This window comes from Meleagris gallopavo, chromosome 1 (assembly GCF_000146605.3).
Source record: "Meleagris gallopavo isolate NT-WF06-2002-E0010 breed Aviagen turkey brand Nicholas breeding stock chromosome 1, Turkey_5.1, whole genome shotgun sequence".
NCBI classification, from domain to species: Eukaryota; Metazoa; Chordata; class Aves; order Galliformes; family Phasianidae; genus Meleagris; species Meleagris gallopavo.
Window position 1 is genome coordinate 10,295,396 of NC_015011.2, and position 16,148 is coordinate 10,311,543.

The 16,148-nt window shown below is 40.1% G+C and overlaps 1 protein-coding gene across 1 annotated transcript in view; it reads left to right on the top strand.

The window, feature by feature from the left end:
- The window catches only part of LOC100550169 (sucrase-isomaltase, intestinal-like), a 51,135-nt gene extending 47,074 nt beyond the window's left edge, over positions 1-4,061 (top strand). The window contains exons 22-23 of the mRNA XM_010721340.2: positions 1,082-1,240; positions 3,994-4,061. Of these exons, the coding sequence (XP_010719642.1) occupies positions 1,082-1,240; positions 3,994-4,053 (219 nt within the window). The 3' untranslated portion in view covers positions 4,054-4,061. The remainder of the gene's footprint in view (positions 1-1,081; positions 1,241-3,993) is intronic.
- The last annotated feature ends 12,087 nt before the right edge of the window (positions 4,062-16,148 follow it).

Sequence of the window (16,148 nt, forward strand, 5' to 3'; positions counted from 1 at the left end):
TGACCGGTGCTCAGAAGTGCAGGAGAAAGTCCTGACTTCCAGCCTCAGCTCCAGGACTTACTTGTGTTCTACGTTTACAGGGCTTTGAGTGCTACCCATAAGGTTCCTTGCTCCAAATTGAACCCAGGGCAGTTGCTTTAATCATGCTAGGTGCTTAGGGAGGATAAAGTCACTAGTTTTCCTGGATTTCCACATCTCTGTCTCTCCAAGGCTTTGAAGGAGGGTAGATCCGGACCTGCTCAACCTTTCACCATGCATCACTCAAATTACACATGATAATTTATGCAAAATATTCCATCATAGGCTTCTCCTTGGCATGTTTTTAAAAAGTCATGATTGCATAGCGATTCTTCATTTTCTGAGCAGTGTAGTTCATCTTTATTTCCTTAACAACTTCAATCACGTAACAAGTGCAATGATTCCTCTTCATTGCTTGTATGGTAATTACTGTCACTGGTGATCCAAATGAATTTGTTTAATGACTTCGTACATCCTCTTGGTTTATCCCTAAACACATGATAAACAGTGAATTAGAAGCAGAACAAACACAGCTCTTTGAATATGCTGTATTCCTTCAGTGTCCTTAGGTCTGGAATATGTATATCAAAAATTCCTAGCAGGCACTGCGGAGATGTAGGACATAGAATAGAGGCAAAATATCTAGCAAGTGATGCTTGTGGAAGATGGTAATCATTTAAAGCAGTTGCTGATGTTGATTAAATCAATCTCAAGGTCACTAATTGAATCTCTGTATCTGGATTTTGGTTTTGCATGTGCTACTGTACCTTGTAAATGGGTACAAGAACCAAATTTGTATTGATTACAAGTAGGAAAACAGGCCCAAGAAGATTCCAAATGAATGCTGTAAGTGCTATTTTGTTTCTTTCCTTGCTAGCTTACAATGATACACAAAACCCTTCTATATGAAAGTTTTCCTTTATGTTCTCAGACTTCTTTCTCTACACTGGAAGACATTCTATACATTGGTTGACAAAAGTGATACTACAACAGTAGTGGCACACAAGTAGGTCACCTCCAAGGAGATATGATGGTACTAAAATGTTCTGTGGTTTTTTTGAAGGGACACCTGAAGACAGAAATACTTAAAAATGGTTACCGAGGGGCTGACTCTCTGAAGTACAACAAAATCACCATTCTTGGCCTGAAGCTGAGACCTCATGCCATTGCTGTGAACGGAAGGGCTGTCCGTAGTGATGCCTTCTCCTATGAGCTGAATGGGGTAAGAGCTGTGCTGAGGAATTACGAAAAATCTTAGGGGAGTGGGAACAGTTGATGAGTAGCAATATTTCTCATCAACAACTTTTACATTTTCAAGTATAAGTGGAGATTAAGTACAACAGTCTGAATTTTAGAAAAAAAAAAGCGCTACAGAAAAAGTCGTTATGGGAAACTTGAATCTTTGTTATTACAGCTACGCTTTTTCTTATGTTTTTAAGCTAAAAAGTAATGAAAAGAAGATATATTTCCACAAACTAGGAGAGATGTTACCTGTTTTGTGGGCGTTATCATCATTCTGATAAAATAAGAAAACCTGTCAAAGTTATTAATCAGTTACTGAAAAGAGCTGCTGGAGATACTCTTGTACAAATACTTGGCAACCATAAATGAATGCAGAGTGGCTGGCTCTAATGAGCACCTCCTGCCATCAGAGGAAAGAAAGGCAAACCTCTGCCATGTGTTTGAGTTTCTAAGGAAGTTGTTACAGCAGTGAGAAAACAGCTGCAGTTTCAGTGTCTGAAAGTGCAAAATCTCCTCTCCAGCCTCAGCAACCCAGGTCAGTGTGCGTGGCTTGCTTGTACTGTGCTGCTTCTTTAGTGCCAGCAAGGAAATGCTGCAGAGGGAATGGGCAGGAGAGCCCTAACACACAGTTCCAATTTCCTTTACCGTGGAAGAATAGAGAAAAAGAGCAACACTGAGTAAAATTGCCTGTCTCTGGTCACTTGTCCCCTATGTGTCACCAGCCCTCAAGCTGAAATGTATGTGGTGCTCGTGTCTGAGCCTAGGGAACTCTCGACACTGCGTAGCACTGATCACTGTCTCATTGCAGAGCTGAGGCAACAAGCAGTGCATATCACATCTTTTACTCTACCTATTAGGCCAAATGATTCAAGTTTATTTGTAATCAAAGAGTGATCCTTATTATATGAACTTGGCTCTAACATCTATTTTATTGAAGAAATCTGTAAAGGAAGAAAATTGCTGAATAAATTTCTGCCATGGAAAATCATAAAAAACTCACTTTCAGAGACAGTGTCATAAAATAAGTGTAATCAGTCTTACCTCCAGGGAAGGAATTGTTTAACAGCCAAACTGCCTCTAAGCAAGCTGAAAGCAACATAAATGTGGCAGGGTAAAGAAAACACTCCACTGAGACATGCTCGAAAGCACCAGTCTCAGAGATCCGGATGATAACTGCTCACTAACAGCAGAACATAAAAAAGATGATTAAGAAAGAGTATAAAGCTTCTCACAGAAGTATCATTTAAAATTTGATTAAAGCACAAAAGATGATCTTTGTGACTTTGTGATTACTTTAAATACTACTGAAAAAAGCCGCCAGGCTGCTGGAGCAGAAGTCCAACCTGAACAAAATTTAATACATTTAAATTAAACTGTAACCCAGATTAGTTAAATACATTCTTCTCACGATTGTAAGAGATGTAGTCAAGCCTCTCCCATCATTCCTCGATAGCCATTGTAATGCTGTTGCCTATAAAGCTCTCATATGAGAATCTCTCTCTCTCTCAAAACAAACAAACAAAAAAACAGAACAAAAAAAAAAAAAGACCTTAAGCAGCCTGGTTAGATATAGAAAACTTACAACTCCTAGAAAAATTAAAAAAAAAAAAAGAATTCTAAATGGCAAATTTGCCACTTTCTCTCAGGCTTAATGAGATTACATGCTGCATAATAGTCTAACAAGCACAAAGACTGTACTGTTTGAAGGGGGATAGTAGGAAGTAGTACTTCTACTGTATTGCTTTTGCATTACAGAAAGCAAATTTGCCTAGAAGTATTGTTTAAGTGCATAATTGAGCCATAGTTTTTTGTATATAAATAGAAGCAGTTTGCTTACTAATAAGCCACTTTTTCTCTGGTTCATGCAGTGCTACCCTGACATTTGTAATGTCACAGAATCCTCCTGTTATTAGGACTGTTTATCTTTTTTTCCCCGGGTAGTACCATGCCCTGAAAGCCATAGGAACTCTCCTGTCACCACAGCAGCAATGCTGGAGGAGCAGTTCTGTGAATCAGGCTCCTGCTGAAAACGAAATACCCTTTGTATAGGAACACTGTTATTTTTCTTCCATGTTTCATCTGCTGAGGAGCAGAAATGCAGGCTGGGGCAGCCTTTCTGTCTTCCCAGTGCTTTTTTGGTTAAGATTTGGATGGATAGCAGTATTTTTGTCTGAATCTGGCTCTGAATTTGAGTACAAGGCAAATAATTCCAGAAGGGGACTTCCTGCTGGCCAAGTCGTGGTGGAGGTCTGTTCCTGAGGGAAGATGAAAATATTGCACTCTTTGAAGAAGTGATGTAAGCATGGACTCTTTAGAGTCATGTTAACGTGAACTTGTGGGAGGGCAAAGAAATAGCTAAGAGGTTCAAATGGATATCATGCATTTTAAGAGATTATGAATCATGAAATGTAACAAGGAAAACTGGTGAAGAAGTGAAAATGGAAATTATGGGGTAGCATAAAATATATCAAATTTAACACAGAACAGAGGGAGAGGCAGGTATCATATATATAATTTAATATCTAATTCGTGTTACTAATTTATATTAAGCTGTTGCTGAATTTCTAAAAGAGATGTTGAATTGGGTGCTGCCATCAGGTCAGAGTTTTGCCTATTGGGTGCGGCTGAGGGAATCATGAAAGCCTAAGCCCAATATCTCTCCTTGTTTTCTGATGGTCTTTATTAAGTTAACCTAAGATTGTTCACTATTTTTTTGTCTTTTTTTTCCCACAGAAACTCATTTTGGGGATTTCTGCTCCACTTACTCATGAACTCAACCTGGCAATTTATTAGAACGTTTAGAAAACGCTGACATCCTTGGCCCTCAGATGTTGACCTTTGATTTTAACGTAGAGAAGCATTTGGCCATTAAAATGTAGCTGATGCACATTTTGTCTGCTATTTTCCTGTGTATTATTTGTAATTCAGTATTTATAAAATACAATTTTTAATAGTAATTAATGAGCATTGCCACAAACAAACAAAAGCCCAAACATCTGGATAGCCAGTTTAACTCACATAGCCCTGTCCTTGGAGAGGCCGAGAATGACTCTGTGAAACAGGTCTCTCCCCAGGTTGGGGCACACGGGTCTGCTTTGTACCTCAATTGCTTCTGGCTTGCTTGGGAACAATCTCCCAGCATCATGAGAACCTCCAGCTCATAATCTCTGCAGAGCTGCTGTTAATTCCATTTATGATATAAAATAGAATCTGCCACTTACTGGCTGGTTTGCATCTGGCAATAATCCCAGACTACAGAATCTACAGCTGCAGAGACACCTTGCTTTCAGCACGTTATCCATGCTCCTGTCATAAACGTTGCTTGAGTACGTCTTGGGATCCAGCCATTACATACAGAATTAGTTGAAAACCTGGGGGATTTCTTTTGAGAATCTGGTTCTCTCTGGAGACTTTTTCCAGAGTGGGGGTATGTTACCACACATACGATTGCTTCCCCTCCAAGGTACACCTCCAATGACATCTGGCAGGGGATCCAAACTATGGCTGGGTCAGAGCTTCAGAAACTCCACTGTTCCAACACTTTTAGCTCTAAGTTATAGCATTATTTTTACCTTTGTTGATATTTATTCAAGGAAACTTGAGTTTTAATTTGCAACAATAAGAACTTTAACAGCCGACAGTTACTCTAGTAAAGAACTTGCATTTGGGCTGGGATCCAGTGTAGGATGCTGGCACAATCCTTCCCAGCAGTTAAACTTTTCTCAGAGAATTGCAGGAAGGTTAGACTTCCCCAAACTTCTCAAGGTGTTTGTGACTCTTCCTTCTCCCATCTCATGTTGCAGAAAGTACAGAAAATCCAGATTTGGGTTTCAAAATTATGCACTAAAAAGTCTCAGCCACAGCATACTGTCCCCATAAAGGATTCACCACTACTTACTTTTGGATGGGAAATTCTTCACTAATCCACTAACGTTAGTGCATGTCTTTTGATAAGAATGAGAATTGTCTCAATTATCTAGCTTGAGTACTCCATGGCAGAGTTCATCCAGGTGTTTTTACATGAACACATTTATTCTGGATTATCCAGGGCCACAATGCAGAAGTAAATTCCCATTTCCTGCTCACTGCAGAATAAACACAGCTGTGTCTGACTGGTAAAAGGTTGCTTTTTGTGAACTGGGTCTTGCAGTGAAATTTGAAGGCATGGATCTTCTTAGAGCATTTACTGGCTGAAGTGAGATTAGATGCTACAGGCAGATAGAGATGAAGACGGTGAGAAATGACTGAGGAAGATCAGAGTGTGGGCAGTGGGTTGAAAGCTGATCTGAGGCAATGGATGTGGCAACCATCCTTCTAGCACAAGGCTGTAAGACATAATTCAAGTAGCACCTGCTGCGTAACTCTGAAGACTCAGAGGATGTGTCTGTACAGTGACACAGCTCCACATCAGAAAGCTCAGTGCTGCTTGGTACAGATGGCTTGACAGTGTGGGACAGATGGGGAAAACTAAGGCAGACTCTCCCCTTAAGCATGATCTTTGCAAAGATTGCACCAAAGAAGCACCCCTCTCTGCCCCTATATTTCCCTCTACAAGCAAAAAAAAGACACCAGGCTGAGGATGTCAGCTCAGGATGTGCAAAGGGAGAGCTGATACCGAACATCACAGGATTTTGGGTTGTTTTGGTGCACATGTGTGTTTAGTGAGGAGAGTTCATCTCTAATCTGCCTGACAGTGTGGATAAAGGGTGACAAATGTTGGGAAAGGAGTCTGGTGCAGGAACTCAAGCACCATTGAGAGCCCTTGCAGCATAACTATGTGATGGCAGCTGATGCTTGCTGGCTTTCTGAGAAATCAATGACTAACCTAGCAATTTCACATACTTTTTAATGAAATAAGAGCAGAAAAATATACTCCTAACAGCACCGATGTGCTATTCAGGCTTGTATTACAACCTGGATTTTATTCCTTTCTTGTTCTCTCGCTCCTTGTAGCATCAGTGAACATATCAGGAAATCAGCGGTCTATAAACCATTCACCCTGGGTTCTGATTACGCACGTTTATTTCATAAAAGTAAGCAAGATAGCCATTGGTCGGCATGTGATTTAGGGCCATCAGAGAAAAATCATGCTTGTGAGTGTGTGCATGTGTTAATCAGGCTACTTATCCTCTCCAAGCACTGAGTTGCATGTGTAATTGTGGATCTTCTACATTTCTTTTTTTGAAGTTCTGGTTGTATTTCATGTTCTTTCCCATCCTGACAATTTCCTTCTGTTTTGTTTTTGAGAGAAGGATAAAGAGTCTGACAAAAACAAAAAAAACCAAAAAACAGAGTAGGTGCTACAAGTGACATGAGCTGGATCTAAGAATCTGCAACCAAATGTTTCATCATCTTTATAGATTAGATTAGATTAAGAATGAAATTTCCCAAGTGTTGGTATAGGCGGATTAAATTTATTACAGATATAAATCTTCAGTGGAGAGAGAACTTCTCTGGTTGGGACTTAAAGTGACAGCAGCCAGCTTCTTTCTCCAGCTTGCCTTTGCTAGTTGTAAGAACCAACAACTGAGTCCTTCTGAACTTCAAGGAGTTCTGTAAAGAGAAAATCTTAATTTCTGTTTCAAAACCCACTTAATTCCAGGATTCTTCCTTATAGAACCGTAAAGTGAACAGAGATAATCACACTGACCACTAAGATCATGACATTAGGGGCAGTGGTAAAGCAAAGACACATTAGAGAACATTCGGAGTCCTATTGGATGACTACTGGGTAATGAGTTTCCAATGCAAATTTTAATAAAAAAATGAGAACAGCAATCTCAGGCATACAGATAGGTGAAGGCAGAAATGTTTGTTTCTGTGTTGGATTGGTCCTACCTTGCTGCGACACAATCTGGTGCCAGAAATTCACGGGATATACTGAAAAAAAACAAGCTGATGCAGAGAAAAAACACAAAACTTTTGGAAGGTCTGGAAAATATGTCTTCCAATGAGAGCACCAAGGACCCAAAATCTGATGTCAGAAACTGTTTAAACTAGGAAAGGTGAGCTCCAGTGTCTATTAATGAAACCAGACAAATTCTGGGCTGACATTTTAACTGTTGGAACAGCTTTTCATGAGCTGTGGCAAATTTTCTTGTAGCAGAGATTTTTAAATGAAAAATGAATGCTTTTCTGAAAGAAATACGCTTGCTCAATAATTCAGGATTTTTTAAAAACTGTATTCTTAGCCTGTGTCATATCAACTGATCACAGCAATCACTCTTAGGTTTGCAGTTATGAATAACGAAAGGGGTGTTTTGTAGGCTTTTCAAAACACTAGAATTTCTGTGACAAGTCAGTGCTTTCAAAGGCCTCTGCACAGTTACTAAGATCTTAAAATGCTATTGGTATAATCAGCTGTTTGGTGAGTTCAGATGTGTAATACATTTTGAATGCTTAATTCATTTTGAAGGTTCTGTTGCTTGGAGGATTGTGAAAGGAAGGTGAGGTGAGCACGTCTCTGAGGAAAGGAGACCCTCAGGGCTTTTTTTTGTTGGGGGCACACATATGTAGGGGTGATGATGGGAATGTGCTCAAACTGTACGTGCCACTGACCTTGTACAAACTGCTGCAAACCCAGGGGTTGGTTGTTGCATGAAGAAGCTCCTTCTGAAATGGAAAAATGCTGTGAAATGCAACCTTCTCCCTTACATCACTGTGCTTGGTGATGCTTGCAGAGCAGAGCGTTCTAAGGTGCTATCAAACTCACACCTGGCTGCAGCAGAAAGGCTGTTCAGTATTTCACCCCCCATACTTTTACTCCTTAGTGTCTCCTTGGTTCCTGACTGAGCTTTTCATCTTCAGGAGTGATTAGACAGCAAAGTTCATCAAGTGAGACGTTTCTTTCATGCGATACCTGTGATCTACAAATAACCAACAACAAAACTGTCATGAGAAATATGCTGCCAATAGCTAGCTGCCTTCTCCAGATGCCTATCTTCATCCCTACATGACCACTGGGTTCTGCTCAGTCTTGCCACGGTTTCCTGCTCTACATTTATCTGAGACAGTTCTCTACTCTTCGTATCGGTATGGATCATTTCTTTCACCACTTCATTACGCATACTGGAGAATAATTCTGAGAAAACTGGGATAAAAAACATAATTGCTGTCTCTATATAATACTTATGTGCACACATATAAAGCTTTCCACAATAATTTTTAAGATACATGCAATAATCCCCTATTTTTTTTTCAATAGGAAAAGTCTGAAAGGATAAATGCTGGGAACCACTGCCAAGTTGGTAAAGACAAAAGAGCACTTCCTTGTGACTGAAATGTTTTTAGATCAAGCAGCTGGAGGTACTGCACTTTATGGTAGAGAAGAAACAATTATATTTTTTTTTAGTAATACATAAAAGAGAATAATATCATGCACAAACTACATGGCACTTTATTATTTCTCAATCTGTTTCATGTGATGATAAAGGGTTAGAGGGTAGAAAGGGAGAAGGCGTTTGAGAAACTCCAACTCACAATGTGTACAATTACTGTGGAGATGAAAAGCCATGGAAGTAAAAACAGTGCTTACAGGGAGATGCTGGGGTCTGTTGGCCTATCTGAATGAGCTCCTTTTGTTTTTCAGCATCTAAAGGGAACTTCAAACCATGAAACAACAATTTGAAGAGGACAGATACGTCTTCAAGAGCTCCTTTATAGATGGATGAACCTTCTTTTGTGTACACTTACCAGACAACCATATTTTTTATGTATTATAAGTGCTTCTGAATTTCCTTCACAGTGAATCACCTGCAGCTACACATTTGAGCCTTGTTTTGCAAAAGCAGATATTTATATACTCATAAAACACACTTGCACATTAAATGTTCGTGTTAAGCTGGTCATAAAAATAGAATAACAGGAAGTTTTACATAGAATTTAAAAGGGAATTATGAAACAGACATTATACAAAATGTTTGCCTGCTTTCATAACTTGAAAGTGTCTGAAGGTTTAAATTCAATATTTTGAATCACCCATAGAGTTTCAGTGACTTCTTTGGAAGTGATGTTTGTGACATAGGTTCTCCTGTATCAGCATTTTGGTTCGGATGAGCTTTTGAATTGAACCTCCTGCTGGTCCCCATTTACTACACTTGGGTCTGGCAGCATATGAAATGAATTTTTCACATGAAACTCAGCAGAGCAGGTGTTCTAGGATAGCACAGAGTACACGGCAGCCATCTCAGAGCATTTGGGCTATATGGAAGTAAATCTGCCATGAAGAGTATGGGGTAGATACTGACTTTTCAGCCCCAAGCCTTAATTCTTCAATTTGCTCCTGTTGTATTGTACTGATTTCAAAGGTAAACATCTGCTTCCAGGCTAAATTGATCCCAGCAGCTCATAAAGCTTGAAAAATTCAGTCTGCAGTTTTCTCTACAAATTAATAAAAATGATGAGAGGAGGTGGGGACGAAAGCAGAAGAAAATATTTACAGGGAAGTTTGTCTTCTTGATTTTGTCTGATCTTCTCCTCATCCATTAGGAAGGACTAGCAAAATGCATTGCCATTTTCCCCTCTGAAAACTCATTTCTGAAAGCTGAACAACTTTCACCCTCGTTACAGGAGAGGTGAGGTGAACTCAGAGCTTCCAATAGAGTATTACATACTCCTGCTTCAAATGGTGCTTCTCATTCTTCTTTATTAATTTAGCCTGCTAATTCTAATTTCTCTGGGATAGCAAATCAACTTTTATGATTCCTAATGTTACATCTATAATACCATTACAGTACTTTGTTTCGAGGGGAAGAGGTTAAATCAGCAAGTATTGAGACACTGCTTTGTGAAGGATATCCTTTTAAACATGACTTATTTTTTGCTTTAATGATGCTCACAGGTCTGTAAAATATACAGTACCGTATGTATTACAGGTACTGGTGACATAGTTTCATTAACCTACTTGAAATGCTCTTTAGCAGCCCTTTGTTTTACTGTGTTCAGCCTCCAAGTAGAGCAGTTTATCTCTCACTTTTGCCTACTCTGCTGTTCCTTCTTTTGCTGCTCCAGATTGCACCCTTTAGTTATACATCCTGTAAGGCAAAATGCTGTTGTTTATCTGGCTCAGTGTTCTTAATAGAGCCATCATTAAGCACTGTAAGTATATCTCCTGCTGAACTTTAAGAAGCAATAATTATCTTATTAGAAGTAGATCCCAAAATCCACCCCTTCAAGCATAAATGCTTTCTCCATGCTTTCTTCTTTTTCCATCTCTAGAAAATAGAAGATGCTAATTTAGAGATAGTAAGAAATTAATCTTCCATGTAGTTCTTATTATCACTGACATAATTACAATGACTTTTATGTTTAGTTCCTATGCAACAAATGCTTGTATGTGTTTAACAAGTCAAACCTATTACAGTTTCTTTTCTTAATGCTATTTGTTTTGCACCACTTAGGACTAGAAACTGCTATAGGCTTATTGGTAAGTGCTATATTTTTGTGGTCTTACTGAACACAGGAAATAAAGGTACAGAGAGTGAGATTCTTCCTGCTCAAAAGATGCCACTGCCAGCATTTGCTGGATCTCACTGGTCACGGTAGCCCCAGGCACATAGCTGCTCTGTAGACCAACCCTAGATGGGATATTTCCACCCATTGGGTATTGCCTGCTTCCCAATGGCAGCTGGGGGTTGGCTGCAGTTGGACTGCCAATCCAAACTGTTCTTCCTCAGATGGAGCCCTGATGAGTGCAGGTGGAGGGCTGCATCCTGAGGTGGAGCTCTGTTCCCAGACCTCCTCTCTGGAAGTTCCTGGGCAAACCAGATTTGCAAAGCAGGTATGTGGCCCATAGTCTCCCACATAATGTCTTTCATTATGAAAGGCGTAGAAAAACAGTGAGTATCATAACAGCGAAACAGCAATAAGCACAGAACAGCTTATGCTACTCATAACAGTATCCTCCACAGACAGAGAGGGAAATGAATGCAAGAAGCAGACGAAGTGTGGGCGAGGCTGTCCATGAGGCAGGACAGGGGTCTGCAGTTTCCCCATTAGCTCTGTGAGATGGTGGTTGCAGAGCTGCAGTGTGATGGCTTTCCCTCTGTTCCCCATTCAGCCGTGGCTCTGCTTCCAGTCCTGCCTGGTTTTGAGTACCAAACATGTAACAACATGTAACCCATTACACTAGTAGAGTGATATCTGTCTCCTGAAGATTCCTTTGAAAAGAAATTGTTAAGTAAAAGGGATCTGAAGAAGAGAAGAGCAAGGCAAATCATTTAAATGCTACTTTTGGGAGGTCCTCACATCCTGGATGTATGACAGCAATGCCTGTCTGCCTGGTTTGGTTCAGCTAGAGGCTCCCTAAGACAGGGAGGGATCTACTGAGTGAAGATTAAAGGTCATCCATAATTTTTTGTGGCCTAACTGGCTCCTTAATCTCTCTCTGACATCTAGCTAAAAATAGGCAAGTGATCATTCTTACTGATACAACACAACATGGTTGCTCCTTCCCTGTTGCTTCAGTCCTGCAGTGAATGCAACACATGGGAAAACTCTGAAGCTTTAGGTATTTCCTTGAAGCTGCAGGAAAACCATCTATCTGGAAGTGTTTCTTGCAGAGATAATAGTTCACATGAGAAAAATCCTGCAATCTGAGCAATATTTAAGGGTATACTCATGCTGTTTGTTGTCATATACATAACAAGGACACCTCACCTGTCATAGTGCTTGGATAAGCCTGAAGCTGTTCAAAGCAGTGTGGCCATTCTTGGAAGCAGCAGGATTTTGTGCCCACTCTTAATTCCTCTGGGACAACAGGAGCTGATGAATATGACAGACAACACGTCACGAGTTAACAGATTTAAAATTCCCAAGTATTTTGTGATATTTAGAGAATTTCTGTTAAAATTAGCTAAGGCACTGGGAAATGAAAAGCCTGGGCAATCTCCACATTTACAGTAAATTGCTTAAGAGAGAGATTTGACAGAAACCCAAGGAGAGGGATTGAAGCTTTCACTAAGGCAGTAATTGAGGAATCTCCTCTCAGTGGCAATGACTTTATCGCATCCCCGTGCACCGCTGAGCCTTTCCTAAGAGCTGAGACACTTCAGGGAATTCTCTGTGAAATAATCCAGAGAGACACCAGAGCAGCCCACTGCTGATGGAGCTGCTGTGCCAGCTGGTGGCAGGGAGGAGCAACCCGCACACAGCACAGCTGGCAGAGCACAGCTGGCAGAGAAGCGACCAGCTGCGCAAAGTGAAGGGCACGAGGTGCTTTGTGGCTTCTCCCAAAACAGAGAGATGACACTGCAAAGTCCTTTCTGGCAGGTGACAATGCAAGCTAACAGGGCACCAGCTACCCTGTCTCTGAGGACATCAGCTCCAGCACTGGGTTGAAGGGGGGTTGGAACTAGATGATCTTAAAGGTCCCTTCCAACCCTAACTGTTCTATGATTGTGTGATTTTATGATTCGATGATTCTATGATTATACAGTGAGATGTGGGCATGACTAAAGGAGGAGGGCTTTGGCTGGTGTGCAGCAAGTGTATTGCTTGCTGCAAACTGTTTCCCTCTCAGTCCTCTAAAACTTTCAATTATTAATACTAGTGTGTGCAAAATACTCTTTACCGAGGAGCAATATTTTTCCATTTTAAGTGCTTGGGACTGCACTCACCTTCCCCTACTCTACCACACTATACATTCTTTTCAGTTGCAGTCTCTACTTCCACACCTGAAATTCTGCTCTGCAAAACAGAGCTCTGCATATTACGTGTAATCTGTATCTTTGAGTCCTAGAGGAACGTGTTTGCATTCAGTTACATTACATCATTACTCTAGGGAACCTGTTTTACCATAAAATCCCAATCACTTGATAGAACAATCACTTGATAGAATTACTTCTTTTCCTTACTAATGGTCTCCATTATGTTGTATCTGTAAAGTTTCCTAGTAAATGAGAAACACATTGAACAAACCACGCCATTATAAAGCTCTCTAGCATTATTTTCTGAGTTAAATTCTTCTTAGCACATGGTGCATTCATTTTGTATAGCGCTACTTTTTAATCAACATATCATTTGATGAGCAATTATATCAATCTCCTTAGTAAAACCTAGATAAATAACTTTGCACTGTCCCCGTTCGCTGATTTTATCAACAGAAGTAATTATCTGGTGTTATTTGTTTTCTGTGTGCTCTTTGTTGCCCATCCTCTGCAGTTATCTTTAAAATTCACATGTTGAACCTTAGCCTAATTTAATCCCTTTGAGGCAGGAATGATTTCAGTGCTAAGACAGAGCAAAGCACAGAGGGAATTCAGAGAATTACTAATAATAACTGTATGCTGCTTTCTTCAGCTCTCTGCTGTGATCTAGTTGTTTCACACTACTTTAGTCAGGACAGATTTTTATGTACCAAATCCAGAAAAGTCTTTGACACCTAAAACTTACCTCCTGAAGTGCCTACATGGTAGGATTCTGTCCCTAAAAAGAGTTTTAAAGCCTGCACTAGAAGTCCACACTTCTTAAATGGAGCACACAGACACTAAGAAAAGATGGCTATTTAGAATCAGCTTATAAGACATACTCAAATCCACATCTCACATGTCACATGGTTGTGTTGTGACATCCAACTGCTTTCAGAGAGACAAGCAGTGGCTGCGTGCTGAGAGCAGGAGGCCAGACTGGATGAAATGCAGAGGTCACTTCCAACCTAAAAGGCCCCACAATTCTGTGATAAAACCAGCAGGTTGCCATTCTTCGGATAATGGGAAATAGTGATTTCCCTGCTATGTTAGCTGCCATGCTGAGATGGCCTCATGATGTAAAGCTATGTTCCAGATTTTTGTCAGGTTTAAATTTGGATACGCTTCTACAGCAGTAAGTAAAAAAAGTTACTGTGGTCAGATGAAGCTTTAGATAATAGTGAAGAATAATGAACTGGCATCATTTAGATTCTCTAGTAGGAAGGTTAGCACAGCAACACATTAGAATCATAGAATACTTAGGTAAAAAAAAATGTTTTTCTTAATTTTAAAAGAGGTGGTAAGTTCTGGAGCATGACTCCTAGCATTTCCTTGCCATACTGAATTTCTGTGGTGAGAGAGGCTTAGTGGGCAATGCTAACCCAAGGCAAAGTCTTGTAGACTTGTAGAAGGTAAATTTGAGGTTACTGACATCACTGTATCCTTTAAGTACTTTAACAGAAAGCTTATAAACAGATGGGAGATCAACTTTTTTCATAGTCTGATAGTGACAGGACAAAGAGGAATGGTTTTAAGCTAGGAGAGGAGGAATTTAGTTTAGATGTTAGGGGGACATTTTCTCAGAGGCTGAGGCGCTGGTATAGCTGCCCAGGGAAGCTGTGGGTGCCTCACTGTGGAGCTGTAGAGGCTGGGGTGGATGAAGCCCTGGGCAGCCTGAGCTGGGGGGTAGCAATGAGCCCATGGCAAGGATTAGGACTGAGTGGGCTTTCAGGCCCCTTCCAACCCAATCCTCTCTGTGACGCTGTAACTCAGTGACCAGTAAGTCTTCAGAAATTATGTGCAAAGAATTTACTTGTGTTAGACTCAAGCTTGTTCTTTATAAAGATTAATACTGAAGCACGAATAATATTATTCAAAAGGGATTTAAAAATAAAAATGGTTTAGAAATATAAACTTTTAAAATGTCTTGACCTTTTGAAGAGTTGTTTACATTTCTTAGGAAATATATAAATGAAAGTAAAAGTACAGTTTGTAATTAGTCTTCTAAATGTGCAATTTAATTACGCATCTATGCTAACTATTATCATAATGAAAATCTACAGGAAAAATGTAAAGGACTAAGCACCTGAAGTTAATATTCAAAGTAAAATATTAATTTGTACTGAAGCATCTGTTAAATTTATGAAGGTTAATTAATTCGTTGTTCACTTCTGTTCTGCTGAGTTCCTATAAGGATGAATTTGACTTACAATGTTTAATTTACTGCAATGATTTATACTTCCAATATACTTAAGAATGAATCTTTTTCTAATTTTCCTCTTAGTCATACAAAGTAACATTCATTTACATTTTTAGAACTTTAGAATTCACAAACTTCATTTTCAATGTTTGTAGTTAATTTCTGATACATAAATCTAATACGTAAATATGAAACAAGTGACTTCTATTCAAATAAATTATATATAGTTTTATTTTATGGAGTTTTGAGCTTAGCTCTCAGCAAAATTAATAATGCAATCCGTGTGAACATTTTAAATTCGGCCAGTTATTTTTGCTTTGCATTTTTTCACAGAGAAGGAAAGTGTTCATGATATTACTGCCTCAACTTTGACAAATGCTAGTTATCCTGGCAGCTGGACAATATCTTTTTGCAGAACAGCTTCACACAACTGTACTACAGTTACCTAAATGGTGTCCCTCTCTACTCTGCCCTCGAGAGGCCCCATCTGGAGTACTGTATCCAGATCTGGGGCCCCCAATACAAGACAGACAGGGAGCTGTTGGAGAGGGTCCAGAGGTGGGCCACAAAGATGATCAAAGGGCTGGAGCACCTCCTGTATGAAGGCAGGCTGAGGGAGCTGGGCTTGTTCAGCCTGGAGAAGAGAAGGCATTGAGGAGACCTCTCTGCAGCTTTCGAGTTTTTTTTTACCCCTTTAGGAAAAGGGAACCTACAAACAGGAGGAGTGTCAACTCTTTACAAGGGTAGATAATGGCAGGACAAGTGGAAATGGTTTTAAGTCGAGGTAAGGAAGATTTAGGTTCGATATCAGGGGGAAGTTCCTTACCAGGAGAGTGGTGAGGTGCTGGAACAGGCTGCCCAGAGAGGTTGTGGATGCCCTGTCCCTGGAGATGTTCGAAGCCAGGTTGGATGGGGCCCTGGGCAGCCTGGTCTAGTATTAAATGGGGAGGTTGGCAGCCCTGTTTGCAGCAGGAGGGTTGGAGCTTGATGATCACTGAAGTCCC